Consider the following 20,890-nt stretch of genomic DNA (forward strand, 5'->3'; position numbering starts at 1 on the left):
CTGGAAAGTAAAAGAATTCTTAAAAATTGAAACGGAGCCTGATTTAATTTGTCAGGAATTTTAGGCAGTTACATATCATGAAATCCAATGTAGGATGTGTCTACACAAAATAGTGAAACAGGAATTTAACAATGCTGGATTTCATTTCGGTAAACATAACCAGGGCACCATGAACATTCTGATCCTTGACTATATCTATATCTATATCTATATCTATATCTATATCTATATCTATATCTATATCTATATCTATATCTATATCTATATCTATCTATATATTATTTTTACTTAAAACAATATTTTACTTTACCTTGACTATATATGTGTGTGCGTGTATATATAATTTTACATTTTATGAGGCGTTTGTGAGATAATTTTGATTATTTTTAGTGTTGGCTTCAATTGTTCTATTTAAAAGATTACCTAGCTTTCATTTGTCAGAAAATGTAAATTTTATTCAAACATTCTAGAATATGCATCGATAGTTTCATAATCTACTCTTTGAACTATTTCCTTTTGTCTCTATCAGAGTGAATATCTCTGATATCAAGAGGAAAGGAGAAGAATGACTGAGGTATTTTACTTTCTAATAGTAAGAATCATAAGTGGGACTTCAATAAATCCTGTACTGACATTAATAGTGTCACAAATGGAATAAAATATATCACAGGCCTTTGCCTAAGGGCAGTGTTAGTAGGTGGTGCTGTAGAATTTTAGGAAGGGAGCATTCTGGGGAATCCTTATGCCACTGGGGCTGTCCGCACTATGGGGTCCTTCCTGGTCTGTCCGTTTCTCTTGTTTCTTTCCCAGTGAAATGAGTAGTTCTGCTTTGCCATGTGTTTCCAACAGGATGTGCTATCTCACCACAAGCCTAATCCACTGCAGTCAAGTGATAATGGACGGAAACTTCCAAAGCCCTGATCCATAACAAACTTCCTAAGTTAATTATCACAGGTGTTTCATTATAGAGACAGAAGGCTGAACACTACACGTGCATCTTACAAAGAGAGTAGTTAGCTTTAACAGAAATAGAGGGAGAGAGTGGTTAGCCAGGGGAGAAGTGTAGTTGGATAGAAGCTACTCTGGATAGAAGTTACTTCTAAGATTCTGTAGTATTTTAGGAGGCTTGGAATTGACAATAATTTTATGCACATTTCAAAATAGCAAACAAAAGAAATTTGAATGTTTCCCAACAATGTGAGAAGTATTCAAAATAATGGATACATGAATTACTCTCATCTGATCAATACACATCATAGGCCTAAACTGAAATTTTACACTTTTGTCCCATAAACATGTGCTATGATTTTGTATCAGTGAAGATTTTAAAATAGTTAGGAGAAAAAGATATTTAAAATATATGTAAAAACAAAATCCTTAGGTGCCCCTCCAGAGATAAAACATTAATAATGAGTACAAGGCATGAGTATACTTCACACTAATGAAATATAGGCGTCTTCAGTCCTTGGTTCTTATGATCACTTCAGTTTATGAAGAGATGGACATTGTGGTATATCAAGCTTCACCACAATGGCGCCTCACATTTTGAGAAACTTGGAGAGAAGTATTATGCAGAAAATGACCCCCATGAAAGGCTAAAGGGAATTATATTGACCTGAAGCAAGCCAATAGGTAACACTGTACACAATTAATTTGTATTTAAATTAGGTCAGTAGGTAGTCTAATTTCCTGTTTGAAAGAAAACATATGTTTGGGATTAAATAAAACAAGGAAAGGTATTAAGCATTTGAAACCATCGCAGAGGTGCCTCTCTTTGGCTATGTGGGGTCAGGAAACTATTGTTATGTTTAGCTGTAGCGTGTCTCAAGGGTCCCTTTGATTTTTCTCAGGGGATGAAAGACGTAAGAAGCAGTGTCTTATTTTTGACTCATATTATAAAATACAAGGAGGATTAAGGAGCAGTCAAATGTCATGTGTGGGGAACAGATTTGGTTATGAATGCCCACTATGACATTTGCATAGTACAGCGGTCAGAAGGGGAAAGGAAAATATATATGCTAAGCTATGCATCTATCATACACTAATAAGATAAGTCAAATAAGATGATCTTTCATCATGTTATGTGATTGCCTACTCTTGAGACTACTGAAAGATTTATTTATGTCACTGCAGAGGACTTCCAAGTATTGGGTAAGCTTTCAGTGTCCACAGAGTTACAACACATTCAGAGCTTGAGAGGGTCCAATTCCGCCATCTTAGCCTTCTTTCTGCAAAGCTAGATGCCACATCTGTACGCTGTAAAAGTAGTCACCATTTAGGCTATATTTATTATTTGTAAACAGCTAAATTGTTAACAAGTACTGAAAATATTACCCATGTCCACACATTCTCAAAAGAATCCACTAACGTTCCTCAATATCTGATTGTGATAGTTTTAAGAAATTGAATTTGGCAAAATTCACGAAAATTTGAATATAAGACTTGGGATACACCAAAAAAATTTTCTCCTGAGAAACTGTGAAGATAAAGACTAAACTTAACCACAGATTTATTTCTGCTTTTCATCCACGTATCCAGGGAGGTTGCTAATGGGAGGGATGCCTCAGAAAACGCACATGTCTGTGAAAACTTGGAACCCACTAATGCTTTTCAAGTGATTTTATTTCAAGTCTAAGCCACAAGATATAAACTTTCATCAAAAATGGTAATCTAGTTAAAATCAGAGCTGTGTGGAATGTTTCATGTTTATGTATAACTTTTATGGTAGACCCTCCCACACAGGGGAAATAATGTGCCCAAATTCTGTTATTTTTACAGTATGCAATATATCACAGACTAATCCCACTCATCAGCTCCGTGTGTTTTAAATAGATTCTAAAAAATGAAAAATAAATGAAAGAAAAATGAAGAATATTTGAAAAAGTAAATTTTAAATTCCACTTGGAAGCCAAAGATTTGAAAAAAAAAATTATAGCGCACATTCTAATAAGAAAAGAGAGGGCTTTGAAAGAAGCTTGCTTTATGCATTCTAGGTACTTTGTGTTTCCACTTAACCTTTCACAGTTACAAAGCTGCAGAAAGGAGAGAGGTCTGTGTGGTGGTCATGAAGGAAAAAATGCAGCTTTAATCTAGGATTGTTTAGTCATATAGATTAATCTGATATCGATTTTAAGAGAACCCAAGTCACAAGACACTTATATTTCAATTGCTTTTCAATGGGACCTACTACAAATCATTCCCATTATAGGCCATTCAATAGGAAGGTACCATCACTGAGTAAATAGTTTGTTCACTCAAAGAAAGATGAAAAATGACAGCATTTTTTCTTCTCCAAGTGAAAGGTTATCATCATGTCAAATATTCGTTATCACAATTTCACTGTTTAAAGAGGCAGGATACAGAGATAAAAAGAGCTTAAGACATAATCATGTTACTTCCAAAAAAACTAGGATGATGTTCTTAATAAACAAGCCAGAGAATCGAAATTTGCAGCAGTGGGGGTTAGAGGGCAGGGGGAACCTCTAGAAAGTCCTAGAGGCATGGGATGTGAGATGCTACCAGGACTCAATGGGGATGACATTAGCTGAAATGCCCAACAGTGGGGAGAAGGAAGCTGAAGAGACCACCTCCAGTAGAAAGACATGGCCCCCAGTTGAGGCAGGAGGCCACCTACTCATCTTCAAAAGAGACAAAAATGAAGCAGAGTCTGAAAGAAAGGCTGCCCAGTGACTGACCCAACTTAGGATCCATCCCATGTGCCCACACCAAATCCTGACACTTACTGAGGCCATATTGTGTGTGCAGACAGGAGTCTGGCATGCTGTCCTCTGAGAGCCTCTACCAGCAACTGATTGAGATACTTACAGTCAACCGTTGGACTGAGGTCGGGAACCAATATGGAAGAGTTAGTTAGAGGAAGAACTAAATGAGATTTATGGCCTCAGTGGGAGAGGATGCACTTAATTCTGTGGAAATTTGATGCCCCAGGGAAGGGGGATGCTAGTAAGGGTGAGGTGGGCTGGGTGGGCAGATAGAAGAGCATCCTCTCTGGTAGGGATGTGGTGAAGAACGTGGGGAGGCTAACAGGGAAGGATGGTAACTTTTGAAATGTAAATAAATAAAACAATTTAATAAAACAAACAAACAACTCTCCTCCAAAAAATAAAAGGAAAGTAAAAATTGAATAAACTAAAAGTCACATTAAAAAAAAAAAACAGGCCAGAGAAACTGAATTGTCAGGCTTTTATTTGCTCAGAATTTTGGAAATAAAATCGTGTCAAAGTTCATGATTATTCCCAAGTAGAATTGTGTGATGATATTGAAAATATTTCATAATTCAGAAATATTATTAAAAAGCTAACAAAATAAATGTAGCTGTGCCTTCTTCTATGTGGTCAGCATATGTATATGTTCCCTTGGGCTTAATACCACAGAGAAGCAAAGAGAAGCACATGGGATAAGAAGGCCTCCCACAGAAGTCAAGTTTTCCTAATTCTGTGAGAAGACAACTTGCTGAAAAGAAAGTTGTATGAAACTACCATCATTTCTCATTGATATTCAGTTTCTCAAATTCGTCAGCTATTTAAAAAATAGTCACAACAGACTGTGCCAGGTCCTGAAACACGGCATGAATAACTTCAGACCAAGCATAGGTGTGTGAAACCAGGGGAGAACAACTCGCATGGTTTCAATGAATTACTCTTTTTGTTGTACTCAGAGTAGAAACACTTGGTAACAGAAACAAGTGTACTTTAGTCACCTACTCAGAACTTGCTGAAATGATATACCAAACATGAAGGTTGTTCTGACAACACTAAATGATCATAAGGATATCTACTGTCTTAAACCGTCATGTATAAGGGATATCCCAAGACAACTTGCCAAAACAGACAATAATTCATCACTCATAAATGTCTATAAAGGTACCATGAAATTGTTTATTATTTGTAATACAATTTCGGAGTCTTTTTCCCGCTAACTTTATTTCATGAGAAGTTTGGCTGAACCCAAGTTTTTGCTGCATTTATTATTTGAATTAAGTGTGTCACAGAAAGACAGTCTGATGTATCCTAAGTTCTTCTGATATCTATAGGTAGCAATTAAGCCATTATGAATACAGAATTTTCAGAACCCTAACTCGGTCAGGCTAATGTGGTTTCGAATGACGTGTTTCTTTGCTTTCCTGGGAAGACTGTTTCAGCAAAGACAAGTGATGAAAGTTCTCTATTTTCAACACTCTCATAATCTCATGACTTGGTTGAACAAAGCAGATAAGGAGCTTATTGACTTGAGAATGATCAGGAGTATTACCTCCCCAAAGAAGTATTAAAATGATTTATAACAGATTTGAAAGTGATTTTAGCTTCCCTGTTAAATGCATGAAAATTTACAAATTTGACTCTTTCTTAAATGTCTACCTTAAAGGCATTTTTTCTCTGTACACTAAAAGGACTCAACTTTTCAGCTTATCATGACTTTACAAATATATATATTCATCCTTAGCAGATGTATATTAAAATATTCAATAGTACCTGGCAAGTTGGTATTCCATAAACTTTAACATAAGATGTTATTTTTTTCATCATTTTGCAATTTAAATTTGGCTTGGCTAGATCATAAATACAGTGGGTCCATTTCAAGAGAAAAGCAAGTGTGTGTTCAGAAATGGACACTTATATCAATTTTTTCCTTTAACACTTATTTCAGATTTTAATCATTGGCTTAGTATATGAAATTTTCTACATTTACTTCCTATATTATTTAATTTAATTTGAACAGCTTTATTTCATTACTATACTAGTAAATGACTTTGACATGATAAGCTTTCTCCAAAACCTTAAGACTTAAATAAGAATAATTAGAGTTAACCTGTCAAAACTATAACAAACTTACTCCTGTTAACAATGAGAACAAAGCAGAAGTGGAAAGCCTGCCTTAGAGATTCATGTTCTCCAGGTGAGTGACAGGCCATATTTAGGTGATGATGGGCCACTCTTCTGACCACAACCTACTAGTGATGGAGCAAAACAGGTCATGAAGTGACAGCACTGACCAGGTCCCATGCATCAACTTTGTGAGTTACTGGGTTCTTTTATCTCTAACTCTCAAGGTATTTGATTTTCCAGGTAATTGACTTTTACCCACAAGCTAGAAATACAGTTGGGTTTTAAGGAAATAAAATAATAAAAGTTTCTATTATTCAGGAATCTTCCATCCTTACATGTAAGCATGGATGCAAGTATAATATAGTAAGTACTTCAGAAATATAATTCTAAATGTAAGGCATCATGGAATGACTTTCTACTTACTTAAAGAACTAAATAACAAAAGATTGTTTCCCACTGCCAAGCTGTGGATAGCCACTGTGAAGCTGGGGTTTATAGAATTCCACACTTTTGCTCTCAGCATCCTTACACATAAGGTCTTGCATCTTTACATCATTTTAGTGTCTACTGTGGCTATACTTCTGAAGTAATGCCAGCTTTCAAATTCTCTAAACCATGTGATGGTTCCAAGAAATAGGAATTTATTTCTCACTTGTGCAAGAGAAGGCTGTTTGCTACAGGAAACCCTGAAATTTTTTCTAAATATAAAACTATTCCTTCTCCCAAATTTAAAGTTGAATAGCTAATGAAAGTAAACTTTGTAAACCTAGGTAGTTACCTCCACTTCAGATAACCCAGGATCTCAAGTCTTCCTTCCACTTAGACTAGTTTGATGTTGAGTCCTAACCAGTGTCAAAGACACAGAGAATTTGGAACAAAGTCTGGTTGGGTAGTAGCTTTGAAAATTGATGTATCTTTTATCTCCTCACATTAGCCTCATCTAGTCAAATGGCAAGCTCTTAACCATCAGATAAGCTAAGTACAGGTTCAAGTGTACAATATCTTCTTTCCTTACCTCTCTTATTTTGTACCTATTTTTCAAAACTTAGAAACATATCCATCTACCTAACCAAAAAAGACATCATCTAATCAGTCTACCTCCTCTAGTCAATTCTAACCAATACTGATTAGCCTGGCTTACATGACAGGGCCTCGCTACTCCAGCAGCGACTGTCTCTACACTTGACAGGCTGAGAGCTCAGATGTCCCACCGGTCCCACTCTCGTGCTGATGGCCTGGAACATTCCTGGAGAGCTGCTGACCTTCAAGCTCACCTTGGAAGGCCCAAGAAGCTGGATTCTGATGGCAGCCACAGTGGCCACAACAATAGGATATAAATCTATCCAAAAGCCTACCAGCAAAAAGGCAAGCGAGTAGGCAACAGCAATGCTTTTCCAGTCCACCTCTTGACTCTTAGGCTACAGGCCAAAGGTTTCCCCCATTGTTTAGATGGTTTTCCCTGACCCGAAGTTGATCCTTCCTGGAAATACCTTTAGTGATTAGGCCAGATATGTGTCTCTTACTTAATGTCAGATTCAATCACACTGAAAGCAAAGATAAGTCATCACAACTTCTAGTTATATCAAGCTCTATTTCCACAATCTTGGATGATATTTTTTTTTCTTGAAGTCACAGTATCCCTGAAGAGTTAAATGAATTTGAACTTGAAATTCAAGTTATCTGCTTCACTTTATCTGCCACATTTAACAGGTAATGGTAGAATCAGAAGTAGGTAACAGGAAAAATAGTAAACAGCCTAGTCGGTACACCAAAACAATTACTATATTCTGCTGGGCAGTTCCTATGAGACCTTTGCTGTGGTGGAAACCACTGCTGGCTCCTCTTCCTGGGAGAATACCTCATGCCCAGAATTGTATAGATATGGTGTCTGCTTTCTTTCTTTCTTTCTTTCTTTCTTTCTTTCTTTCTTTCTTCCTTCCTTCCTTCCTTCCTTCTTTTCTTTTCTTTTCTTTTCTTTTCTTTTCTTTTCTTTTCTTTTTTTGAGTTCTTCACATTTTATTTAAAAATTTAAAGTTAGGGGCCACAGTGATGGCTCAATGGTTAAGAGCACATATTGTTCTGGAAGAAGACCTGAGTTTGGATCCCAGCACCCACACCAGGCAGCTCATAGCTGCCTGCAACTGCAGCTCCAGGAGATCTGGCACCTATCTGGCCTCCTCATGAACATAAATAAATAAATAGTAAAATACAATTATTACATAGTTACCCTGATGTTTCCAAAGAAAATTTATTATTGTTCACTGCCATCTCCTTCATTCTTCTAAGCCCCCTATGCCCATCCATCCCCAGAGCCTGCTTTCTCCTATTACAGGGTTCAAGTCCTTTCTACCTTCTTCAACATCTGGTCTTTTCCTTCTTGTAAGAAATCTTTTTTTTTTTTTAATTTTTTTAATTGGGTATTTTCCTCATTTACATTTCTGATGCTATCCCAAAAGTCCCCCATACCCTCCCCCCCACTCCCCTACCCACCCACTCCCACTTCTTGGCCCTGGCGTTCCCCTGTACTGAGGCATATAAAGTTTGCAGGACCAATGGGCCTCTCTTTCCACTGATGGCCGGCTAGGCCATCTTCTGAAACATATGCAGCTAGAGACACAAGCTCCAGGGGGTACTGGTAAGTTCATATTGTTGTTCCACCTATAGGGTTGCAGATCCCTTTAGCTCCTTGGGTACTTTCTCTAGCTCCTCCATTGGGGGCCCTGTGATCCATCAAATAACTGACTGTGAGCATCCACTTCTGTGTTTGCTAGGCCCCAGCCTAGTCTCACAAGAGACAGCTATATCAGGGTCCTTTCAGCACAATCTTGCTAGTGTATGCAATGGTGTCAGCATTTGGAGGCTGATTATGGGATGGATCCCCGGGTATGGCAGTCTCTAGATGGTCCATCCTTTTGTCTCAGCTCCAAACTTTGTTTCTGTAACTCCTTCCATGGGTGTTTTGTTCCCAATTCTAAGAAGGGGCAAAGTGTCCACAACTTGGTCTTCCTTCTTCTTGAGTTTCATGTGCTTTGTATCTTGTATCTTGGGTATTCTAAGTTTCTGGGCTAATATCCACTTATCAGTGAATACATAGCATGTGAGTTCTTTTGTGATTGGGTTACCTCACTCAGGATGATGCCCTCCAGGTCCATCCATTTGCCTAGGAATTTCATAAATTCATTCTTTTTAATAGCTGAGTAGTACTCCATTGTGTAAATGTACCACATTTTCTGTATCCATTCCTCTGTTGAGGGGCATCTGGGTTCTTTCCAGCTTCTGGCTATTATAAATAAGGCTGCTATGAACATAGTGGAGCATGTGTCTTTCTTACCAGTTGGGACATCTTCTGGATATATGCCCAGGAGAGGTGTTTCGGGATCCTCCTGTAGTACTATATCCAATTTTTTGAGGAACTGCCAGATTGATTTCCAGAGTGGTTGTACAAGCTTGAAATCCCACCAGCAAGTGTCTGCTTTCTAGATGTACTTCCATGTGCATTATGTCCATCCTTCCATCCAGGCACCAGTTGGGTAGTAGAGAGAATGATCTCAAAGTCTGCTTTCATTATAATTTAGTTTTTGTGGAATAAATATGGGTTTCCTAAATTGTATAGAGTTTCTGGATTTTAGGCCCAGCTTCCAGTTTCCACTGTAATACAATTACCTCAAAATCTTCATAGACATTGATCTAATTTCTTCAGTCTGTTAAACATACCTTTTTCATATCTAATTAAAGCACTGAGACCTACTTTATTTTTTTCATCCACTTCTTTCTTTTTCTCCCTTTATCTTTCATGTAAAATATGAAGTAATCTAATGCAATCCTTTAATCTGTCAAGCACATTAAATCCTAAGTTCCCCTCTCTTCTTTAATGATGGAATTTGCTCATGATGCTTCTTGTGGAGAGAGAACAATAACTTTCACTCTTCTTTGCTCAAAGACCATGTGTCATGAGACTTCTGTGTATTTAATGGCATCTAAACAATAAAGGAAGATGTGAGAATAACAGCACATATCCAGAGAATTGTGGGCTGGCAGCATAAGCAATACGTCATGTTTTAGCATGAAATATTTTACCCAGTTACTGCATTTTAAGATGCTGAAATGCAAAGATGTAAAATATTTATTTTATTATGCTTTGAGTCTGGTAACAAGAGAAAATGTTTGTCTGAATAAAGCATAATCTCGGCTTGTCTCCTTTCCATGATGCTCCAGAAAGGCTTGGGAGTTTGAAGGTGGCGGTCTATCCATGGCTAGCTGAATCAGTACTTCGGAAGTTTCATATTCATATGATTGGTAGTTGAAGCAGGTTCCTCGACCCTCACTCAACCAAAAAATGGCAAAGCCTCTCCTTGTGGATACATTGTATGGAATAATTTACCCTTCCTCATAATATTGAGACTATTGTCCAACCTAAGAGTTCCAACAGGGATATGCATATCATTTTTTTGTTCTAGCCTTTAATGTCATATAGTGACACATCATATAATTTGGTTAAAGAGCTTGTAAAGGTCTGGTAATGTTCAATATGGTAATACTGATCTCATTACTTAATAAGAGGAAATTTAAGGTTTAGAAGAGTATATAACTATTTTTGCACCCAGCCATATTGTAATATAAATTTTATTCAAATTAATTAACATCTAATACATTATTCATTTTACATATATGCTATTATCATTATTTGATTGCATTTTAATATGTTCATTTTCATTTGCATATTGACTAAATTGTGCTCATTAAAATGATTTTCAAATTTGTAAAGAAAAGCAACGTAATAGTATCAAATGTCAATGTGTTTGCAGATTTCCCGGCACAGAAGGAATCATTCACAGCATGTGTTGAAAGATGTCATTCCACCACTAGAACATCCAGTAAGTGATGAATCTTACTATAGTCTTGTACTCTTGGATCTACTACTGCAAAAAGTTGCCTAAACTCAGTGACTTAAAACTGCACACATAATTACCAGACATGGTGGAAGTCTAGAATTTAAGTACATTTTATTAGTGCCTAGCTCAGTAACAGTCAAAGGTTACAATCAACCTGTCACTCAGAACTAGATCATATCTGGATGGCTGACTGAGGTAGTGTCAAGCTCATTAACACAGTTTTTGATGGGATTCATTTCTGTAAGAAATCTTGGATGTGAGTGTTCTGCATCAAATACTATAAAACTTGTATTTAGGACAAGAAATTTAAATATATGTGTCCTGCCCTTACCCAGTTAAATCTGTGTTTACACAAACACCCTCTGCTCTATTCCAGGAACTTAATGGCCTGGAACAGGACCCCTTCTTCCTTCGTCTTTAAGTTTTTCATGTGCCAGCTCTTTAAACCTGTAGAGACATTCCTTTTTATGAAATGTTATCCATAAAGTATCTGCACTCATAAGCTAATCATTTCTCATCAACTTGTGCAGTCATGGTGGAAGTTAAAATGTCCATTTTGCGTCTATCAGTATCACTCTTTGACTCAAAACTCTCAATGACTTACATTCTCCCAAGGGTTGAAGTTAGAAAGCAAACAGAAGGCTGATTATGGGATGGATCCAACAATATGAACTAACCAGTACCCCAGAGCTCGTATCTCTAGCTGCATATGTATCAGAAGATGTCCTAGTCGGCCATCATTGGGAAGAGAGGCCCCTTGGTCTTGCAAACTTTATATGCCTCAGTACAGGGGAGCGCCAGGGCCAAAAAGTGGGAGTGGGTGGGGAGGGGGTGGGGAGGGTATGGGGGATTTTTGGGATATCATTTGAAATGTAAATGAAGAAAATACCTAATTAAAAAATTAAATTAAAAAAAAAAAAGCAAACAGAAGTTCCTAAGTCTTAAAGATCCAGTTACCTCATCAATACAACCTCCTTCTTCTGGCTTATTCTGCTCCAATCAAATTAGTTCTTCCTTTGAAGTGTTATTCCACTTGTTCATTGATCTTTTCAATGAACTGTAATTCATTTGTGACCTTATATTTAAGTAATAATGCATCATTTGCCTGCTATTATTCTTATATCACCTTTTAAATTGAGTCTTGTGTTGATATGGTGGCTCATTGGGTAAAAGTACTTACTGCTATCACAGTCAACACTTGGAGTACATGTATTGAAAAGAGAACTGACTTCATCAAGCTACCTATTGGACTCTACCTGTGTACTATGGGCATGTATGCTTACACACACAGACACACGCACACGCGCACACACACACACACACACACACACACACACTCACATATACAGAATAAATATAAAATTTAAAATAGATGCTTGTTTAATGTCTTTTAATTCCCTTACCTTTACTCTTATTCAATATTCCTCTTAAACTGCAGTACCTTTATTCATTTGTCAGCTCATTAAAATGTCATGCTAGTGTAAAGGAATACTTTCTATGTTCACTATTCTATTTCTGTGCTTCTCATGATTGCAAGAACATGGGAGAACTCTGTTAAGTGTCCTTTGAGTACATGGTTTAGTGAAAAGATAATGACTTTGGTTATAAGAAGAGCTACATTTCACTACTTTCACAAATGTTCAATTTAATCATTTGTTCTGAGACTTCTTCCTCACTAAAAGCAAGAAGTAAAATATAACAAATTCACCCATCATCACTATCTCTCCGATCTGCTTCCCTCCTCATCAAGCCAGCTTCAGTAGCAACAAACTTCTCTAGGTTTCAAATGTCTTTTATTCTGATGTTTATTTTCCTTACCGCCATTTACATACAACTGTCTCTGTGTGTGTCTATGTGTGTCTATGTACACATGTTAATGGACACACATGTATATAAGCACATATATAGGTGAGCAATAAAACAAACTGAGAGACCTCTTCAACACCAACCTAGCCAGCCATCTTATGAACTCATCAGCTGTCATGTGACCACATGCTTCTCTTTGTGACCACACATATCATCATCTTGACTTTAAAATCCCACCTCTAGTACTCCTTTATGTCTTTCACATAGATCATACAAGGGCAAACTTGGGCAGTAACCCAAGAACAACCTACTTTAAAGCAGTATCTTCAATATGTTATTTTCCTTATCCAAACAAACTAGCTCCCTTTCGTCTATAACATCAAGTTTACAGAATGCTCCCATGGTCTTGATTTATGCTATATATTATCTACTCCCAGATATACACCCTCAAGCCAGTAATAGAAGTATGAGTGAGACATGGCTTTTAGCCTGAAGGAGTTTGAGTTTTCTCTAGTAATTATGGTGCTTTCATCCTATCACATGTTCAAATATTGCTATGCTGTCCACTCTTATTTCATGGGTAATAGACTTGTTCCATGGCTGCACTGTAAATACCTGGAAGTGAGGGGCCGTGACTTGTGCTCACTATGTTATGTCCTAATTCCACATTTATTACTTTTGACATTATTGTTTGTTCTGGAAAGGCATGTTTGTCAATTGATGTAACACATATAATAAGGGTTTATAAAAATGTTGGTTGTAAATACTAATAAATATATACTTGTTACTCAAATGAAGCTCAATATTTTCAATATTGAAATTAGATGTATTTATAATTGTCTTGCAAGATTATCAGTTTCATATTTTTTTTTCAAGACAAGAGTTTCTGTGTGTAGCTTTAGTTGTCCTGAAACTCTCAAACTCAAAGAGATCCACCTGCCTTACTCACCCAAGAGCTAGAATAAAGGGCATACGCCACTACTACTTGTCAATTTTTTTAGGGAACTATTTCCATGATTTCTCAAATTTGAAGTAGTTTTCCAAAAGCAACTTGGATTTGTGTCTTTTCTAGATAAATAGCAGTAAAATTGCTTACTTATGTTTTTAATCTCTTTTACTGAGTTATAACTTATATGAAAAGAGGGTTCTGCGTGGCTTACTATTTCACGATTAGGACTTAATATAGAGTTCAGCACATTGTAACAGCACAATGAGTAAGAAAATAAATATATATAAATAGTTATTCATGTGTACATAACACATATATATACATATACACATACATTTATGTGCACACATACATACACAAATGTCTGTGAAATTATATTTGAGTATATGTTAAAGCATCATAAATTTTCACATACAATATAAGTAAGAATTTTAATTATTATTATTTCCAAATTTAATAATAACTACCATCCAAATTTCAATTTCATAGCCATGCCTACATAACAAGCATAACCTAAGCATAGATAAACCATTAGGGTAGTCAGAGATAGTCTTAATTTACCTTCTAATATTAAAGTTATATTTTTATTAACTAACAGGTAGTAAGCTGTTTTATCTTTGCAGTTTCAATTTAAAAAGGAAGAAAGAAAATGTGTTGTTTTGGAAAGTGACATTGAAAAGAAATAATAAAGCAAAGTAAAACATTCATTTTTTTTAAAATTAGATATTTTCTCTATTTACATTTCAAATGTTATCCTCTTTTCTTGTTTCCCCTCCGAAAACCCTCTCCTCCCTCCCCCTCCGTTTCCCCCTGCTCACCAACCCACCCACTCCTGCTTCCCTGTCCTGGTACTCCCATATACTGGGTCATTGAGCCTTCACAGGACCAATGGGCTCTCCTCCCACTGATGTCTGACAAGGCCATCCTCTGATACATATGCAGCTGGAGCCACAGGTCCCTCCATGTGTCCTCTTTAGTTGGTGCTTTAGTCCCTGGAAGCTCTGGAGATACTGGTTGGTTCATATTGTTGTTTCTCCTATGGGGCTGCAAACCCCTTCAGCTCCGTGGGTCCTTTCTCTAGCTCCTCCATTGGGGACCCTGTGCTCAGTCCAATGGTTGGTTGAGAGAAGCCACCTCTGTATTTGTCAAGTACTGGCAGAGCCTCTCAGGAGACAGCTGTAGCAGGCTCCTGTCAGCAAGCACTTGTTGGCATCCACAATAGTGTCTGGTTTTGGTGACAGTAAATAGGATGGATCCCCAGGTTGGGCAGTCTTTGGATGGCCTTTCCTTCAGTCTCTGCTCCACACTTTGTCTCTGTATCTCCTCCCATAGGTATTTTGTTCCCCCTTTGAAGAAGAACCAAAGTACCCACACTTTGGTCTTCCTTATTCTTGAGCTTCATGTGGTCTGTGAATTGTATCGTGGATATTTTGAGCTTCTGGGCTAATATCCACTTATCAGTGAGTGCATACCATGTGTGTTCTTTTGTGATTGGGTTACCTCACTCAGGATGATATTTTCTAGTTCCATCCATTTGCCTAAGAATTTCCTAAATTCATTGTTTTTAATAGCTGAGTCTCCATTGTGTAAATGGACCATATCTTCTGTATCCATTCCTCTATTGAGGGACATCTGGGTTCTTTCCAGGTACTGGCTGTTATAAATAAGGCTTCTATGAACATAGTGAAGCATGTGGCCTTATTACATGTTGGAGCATCTTCTGAGTATATGCCCAGGAGTGGTATAGCTGGGTTCTTAGGTAGTACTATTTCCAATTTTCCAAGAAACCACCAAATTGATTTCCAGAGTGGTTGTACCCATTTGCAATCCCACCAGCAATGGAGGAGTGTTCCTCTTTCTCCACATCCTCACCAATATGTCACTTAAGTTTTTGATCTTAGCCATTCTGACTGGTGTGAAGTGGAATCTCTGAGTTGGTTTGATTTACGTTTCCCTAATGACTAAGAGTATTAAACATTTCTTTAGGTGTTTCTCAGTCATTCAGCATTTCTCAGTTGAAAACTCTTTGTTTAACAAATGCTTTGTTAACAAGTCTGTGGCCTTTTTCTACTTAAAGGATAAACAGGCTGAGGAAGAAATTAGGGAAACAACACCCTTTACAATAATCACAAATAATATAAAATACCTTGGTGTGACTCTAACTAAGCAAGTGAAAGACCTGTATGACAAGAATTTTAAGTCTCTGAAGAAAGAAATTGAAGAAGATCTCAGAAGATGGAAAGATCTCCCATGCTCATGAATTGGTAGGATTTATATAGTAAAAATGGCCATTTTGAAGAAAGCAATTTACAGATTTAATGCAATCCCCATCAAAATTTCAACTCAATTCTTCATTGAGTTAGAAAGAGCAATTTGTAAATTCATCTGGGATAACAAAAAACCAGGACAGCGAAAGCGCTTCTCAACAATAAAAGAACCTCTGGGGGAAATCACCATCCCTGGCCTCAAGCTGTACTACAGAGCAATTGTGATAAAAACTGAATGGTACTGGTACAGTAATAGGCAGGTCAATCAATGGAATAGAATTGAAGACCCAGAGATGAACCCATACACCTATGGTCACTTGATCTTTGACAAAGAAGCTAAAAGCATCCAGTGGAAAGAAGACATCATTTTCAACAAATGGTGCTTGTTCAACTGGCAGCATGTAGAAGAATGCAAATCAATCCATTCTTATCTCCTTGTACAAAGCTCAAGTCCAAGTGGATCAAGCACCTCCACATAAAACCAGATACTCTGAAACTAATAGAAAAGAAAGTGGGGGAAAGCCTCTAGCATATGGGCACAGGAAAAAATTTCCTGAACAGAACACCCATGGCTCATGCTCTAAGATCAAGAATTGGCAAGTGGGACCTCATAAAATTGCAAAGCTTCTTTAAGGCAAAGGACACTGTCAATAGGACAAAATGCCAATCAACAGATTGGGAAAAGATCTTTACTAACCCTATATCTAATAGAGGGATAATATCCAATATATATATCAAGATGTTAAACTCTTGAGAAACAAATAACTATAATAAAAATGTGGCACAGAGCAAAACATTAATTTTTAAAGTAAAATTCTAGTTTGTAGTCTCTCTACAGAGATTATCTTCCCCCCATCTCCACATACACACAGATACACATAGTCACTACCTCCACCAAAATTTTAAAATATCAACTAATTGCTTCCTGGTACTGATGTGGGCTCTGCTGCATTCTCTCTCTGAGTGTTCACCTAACTTACTCTGTCTTCTGAGCACTGGGAACATTCAACATTTCCTTTATGACGTCTATTGGATTCTTACTTTTATTTTAATGGCAGAAATGCCATCAGTTATGTAAACTTCCATCTGGAGAGTAGACTGTCATGAAGAGTAACAATGAAAAGAACCAGGAAGTTTTTCCAAAAGCAAATCTATACATTTTAAACTACCCATTACCATTCATGAAAAGACGTTCTCTAGAAGACACAAAGTTTACATTAAATCTGATGAGCATGAACTTTTCATCTACCTGCAGAGTCTTTCCCACAACTTGGGGTTGCTTGTATCTCTCTCTGTTTCCTCCATATTTCCCTGCCTCCCTGTCTCCTCCATCTCTCCCTGTCTCCCTGTCTCCTCCATTTCTCCCTGTCGCCCTGTCTCCTCCATGGATCTGCACAGTAGCCCAGTCACCCATAGTGTCCTGTTGTCAGTATCTCTCAGGACACTCTGTCATGTCTGAAACAATGTACCAAAATAATTTGGAGCCAATTATTTAAATTCCTTGAGTTAATATTATTGTTTATATTTATGTTTTTAACATTTGAATTCTCGTGTGTATTTATTTTCAAAACATTGGCTGTAATGTAAAAAAGTCTCACTTCTTTTACCTCCTATTTAAAGAATTCTCTGAAATATTTTTAAGAATCGTGAGACTACAGTTCTGGTTACAGCTTTTGAAATAATCTATTAGGTCTACCCCATTTTGGAGTAAAGTGTTTTACTTTATAAAATGAAAACTGTCATTGCCAATGCTCCAATGAGTACATTTTCCTTTGGGGAGCCATGCATTATTATGTTTTTTTTTTTTTTTTTTTACAGTTCCTTTATAATAGAGCTGATTGTGATCAACATGGGTAATTAAAAGAGTAACACATGTATTTTGACAGTTATTTTCGAAGCATTCCTAATTGGAGTCTAAAAATGCTCACAGTGGCCCCAGTATAGGAAGAAATATAGCATTAATGCCACACAGATGCATATCACAAGACTTCAGTGAAAGAAGCTAGGATGAGAACAGGGGACTCTGTGATTGCTTAACACAAAACTCTGATACACTTTGCACTTGTTTCTTGATCTTCTATTAATATATTCCTCCTTGCTACTGTGCATGAGGTCCAATTAGTTTCAAGGCACTTTCCCCCTAAACAAAGATTCAAGAAAAATAACCCTGATTATAGCATGTTAAATCTTTATCGTCTTTATTTTTATTGAAACATCGTAAGGCGTGTCTATGGATAGCCTTGCAGGAGTCAAAAGCCTGTGGTGGGTTTTTTATCTGCTTCCTCCTGAGCAAGGAGGATTTGGAGGGCAGAGCTCAGGAAGTTGTCCTGGCTCGGAGCAAATCAGCCTTTTGCAGATAAACTTAAGTCACAGGTGTTGCCTTTTTAAGCCTGATATCGTTCTGTGGGTTAATTAATACTTGTGAGGGCTTTGAAGATGAAATGCAATATGAAGATATTGTACTTCCTTGTTTTAAAGAAAAAAGAGTAGTCATTTTGTATACTAATACTATTGACCAGCTGGGGTTTCTTTAAGTTGGAAAAGAGAAACAAATATATCTTTAATATTTCAAAATGCCATTTTGCTAAGTTAGAGTTAGGTTTGGCAAATAATATCATCTCAAAAGTTAAGATGATAATAATAATAAATAATAATAGTTTAATCAATTATTATAGAAACCATTTCAGATTAATTATTTCATTTCCTTAAGCAGGGGTCTGCTTATTCATTCATTTATTTGTCTAGGCCATGGTCATTCAGGAGGAGGGTTAGGCTATGGGAATGATGGGATATTAAAAAGTCGTGGCCTTTTCTGGAGAAAGACCTGTGGACAAGCAGATGCATCAAGGACAAGAAAAAGGCTTGGTTCTACACTAGTGACTGTGGGAGAAGAAAGACTTATATTTGGAGTCATGAGTCGTCTTACAAGTACTCTTTGAAAGTGTTATTTAAAATAAGATTTGCACCATAAGTAGAACTGTGGAAACAAAAGAATGAGAACAGGAAGAAAAAAAAATCAAGAAAAGACAGCACATTCAGGTTATCAGTACAACAGTTTTATTTCAACTGTATTTGAAAAATTTCAAGAATGCCATGATGAGGCAGGCATGGAGGAACATGCCTGTAACACAGACACATGGAAGGCAGAAAAAGGAAGTCTGCATGTTCAAGGCCAGCCTGGAGTACATAGAAGGATCCAGATTAATAGCCAACCAGGACTACATACCCTGTATATGAGAAAACCAAACGACATACTGCTGACACCATTGCATACACTAGCAAGATTTTGCTGAAAGGACCCAGATGTAGCTGTCTCTTGTGAGACTATGCCGGGGCCTAGCAAACACAGAAGTGGATGCTCACAGTCAGCTAGTGGATTGATCACAGGGCCCCCAATGGAGGAGCTAGAGAAAGTACCCAAGGAGCTAAAGGGATCTGCAACCCTATAGGTGGAACAACAATATGAACTAACCAGTACCCCGGAGCTCTTGACTCTAGCTGCATATGTATCAAAAGATGGCCTAGTCGGCCATCACTGGAAAGAGAGGCCCATTGGACACACAAACTTTATATGCCCCAGTACAGGGGAACGCCAGGGCCAAAAAAATGGGAATGGGTGGGTAGGGAAGTGAGAGGGAGGGTATGAGGGACTTTTGGGATAGCATTGGAAATGTAATTGAGGAAAATATGTAATAAAAATATTTTTAAAAAAAAGAGAGAAGAGAAGAGCTGTGGTGCTGGATCAGGCAGAGCCTTCCCTAGGGGAAGCAGCTCCAGGTGATGGGAGATTGGAGAAATCCTGGAACCAGAGGTTAGTTAAATTTTGCCTGCCTGCCATGCCCCCCACTTATAATCCGTTTAATTCTAGAGCAGAGAAAAATGTACACCCGCACATCAACAAAGACTATTAGAATTGAGCAACTCTCTCTTCACAGAGTGAAATTAAGTTATAATGCAGACAAATTGTAATAATAAGATGCTCTGACAGCAAGGAGGAGGAAGGCCATGCTTGGCGAACTTCAATGACGGTCAAAAAATCAAGTAACAGTGAAAGTAAAGACAGTGAAACAGAAACAGATTGAGAGTGGAATTCTAAGAAAAGCCTTCAGAAGACCGAAGAATGGTTTCCAGATACAGAGAGATCTTTCCTAAACCCATCTCCTAAGCACAAACTGGATTTCTTGGTGGTGAATGAATGAGACTTGCTGGCTCCAGCATGAAAGGCTCCGGATGAAAGTTCACGGGAGATCTTAAACACAAAATGCTCTAATGTCATTTCCAAAATGATCTTTTGATGAGTTAGTGGTAAAGAAAGCAACAACACAAGGATAGCATTTCCCTTGAAATACACAGTGGTTTAATAAGAGGGGCTGCACATAGCTTGGCAAATCATAACATGCACTTCACCAAGCCCAGTGTTTAGAAAACACTTAAGGGCTGTGAGTGGAAACATAAAGTGAGACAGGATCCCACACCCTCCTATGAAAGAGGAGAGGGTACCCACATGAAGATGCACTCCACACGTGAACTAAAGAGAGCAAGGGGTCTGTGACAGTAAATATCATCAAAGCCAGACTAGGAAGCCACATCAGTTTCTCAGGAGTTTGGCAGTTTGTTCTCATTTTGGGTGATTGATTGCTTGCCTTTTGTTTCTTTTCTTTTAGTTTCTTTGGGATAAGCTCTCATAATGATGCAGCCCTGGCTTACCTGCAGCTCACTGGGTAAAACAGCTTAGCCTTGAACTGGTGTGTTGCTCTTCCTGCCTGTTTCTGCAAGTGCTGAGGTTACAGGCACTACCCACTACACCATGCTTCAAGAATTTCTTTAGGAATGCATAGCTGTTTTGTGGGATTTGTGAGTTTGTGATACACAGAACTAATTTTGCTTGACTCTTCAGGTGATCATTGCATACAGCTAGAGAATCTAAATGTATGTACATACTATATATTACAGATTTACATGAGGTCAGCACATTGTATTGGAAAGCATCATCCTTCAGAAAAATCCTCATATCATGTGCTCTCTCTCTCTCTCTCTCTCTCTCTCTCTCTCTCTCTCTCTCTCTCTCTCTCTCTCTCCTTTCTCTCCCTTCTCTCTCATTCCCCAAATGCAATTTTTGCTGCCCTCATG

The 20,890-nt window shown here is 37.6% G+C and overlaps 1 protein-coding gene across 9 annotated transcripts in view; it reads left to right on the forward strand.

The window, feature by feature from the left end:
* The window catches only part of Arhgap15 (Rho GTPase activating protein 15), a 647,156-nt gene that overhangs the window by 69,246 nt on the left and 557,020 nt on the right, over positions 1 to 20,890 (forward strand). For 8 of the 9 annotated variants that reach the window (XR_001783199.2, XM_006498397.4, XM_006498402.4 and 5 more), the window contains one exon: positions 10,652 to 10,720. The exons of the other annotated variant lie outside the window; for it this stretch is intronic. Coding sequence is in view for 6 of the 8 variants with exons in the window: in XM_006498397.4 (XP_006498460.1) it covers positions 10,652 to 10,720 (69 nt within the window). In the remaining 2 variants the exon portion in view is untranslated. The remainder of the gene's footprint in view (positions 1 to 10,651; positions 10,721 to 20,890) is intronic. 9 annotated transcript variants of the gene reach the window in all.

The sequence above is a fragment of the Mus musculus genome, chromosome 2 (assembly GCF_000001635.26).
Source record: "Mus musculus strain C57BL/6J chromosome 2, GRCm38.p6 C57BL/6J".
Classification (NCBI taxonomy): Eukaryota; Metazoa; Chordata; class Mammalia; order Rodentia; family Muridae; genus Mus; species Mus musculus.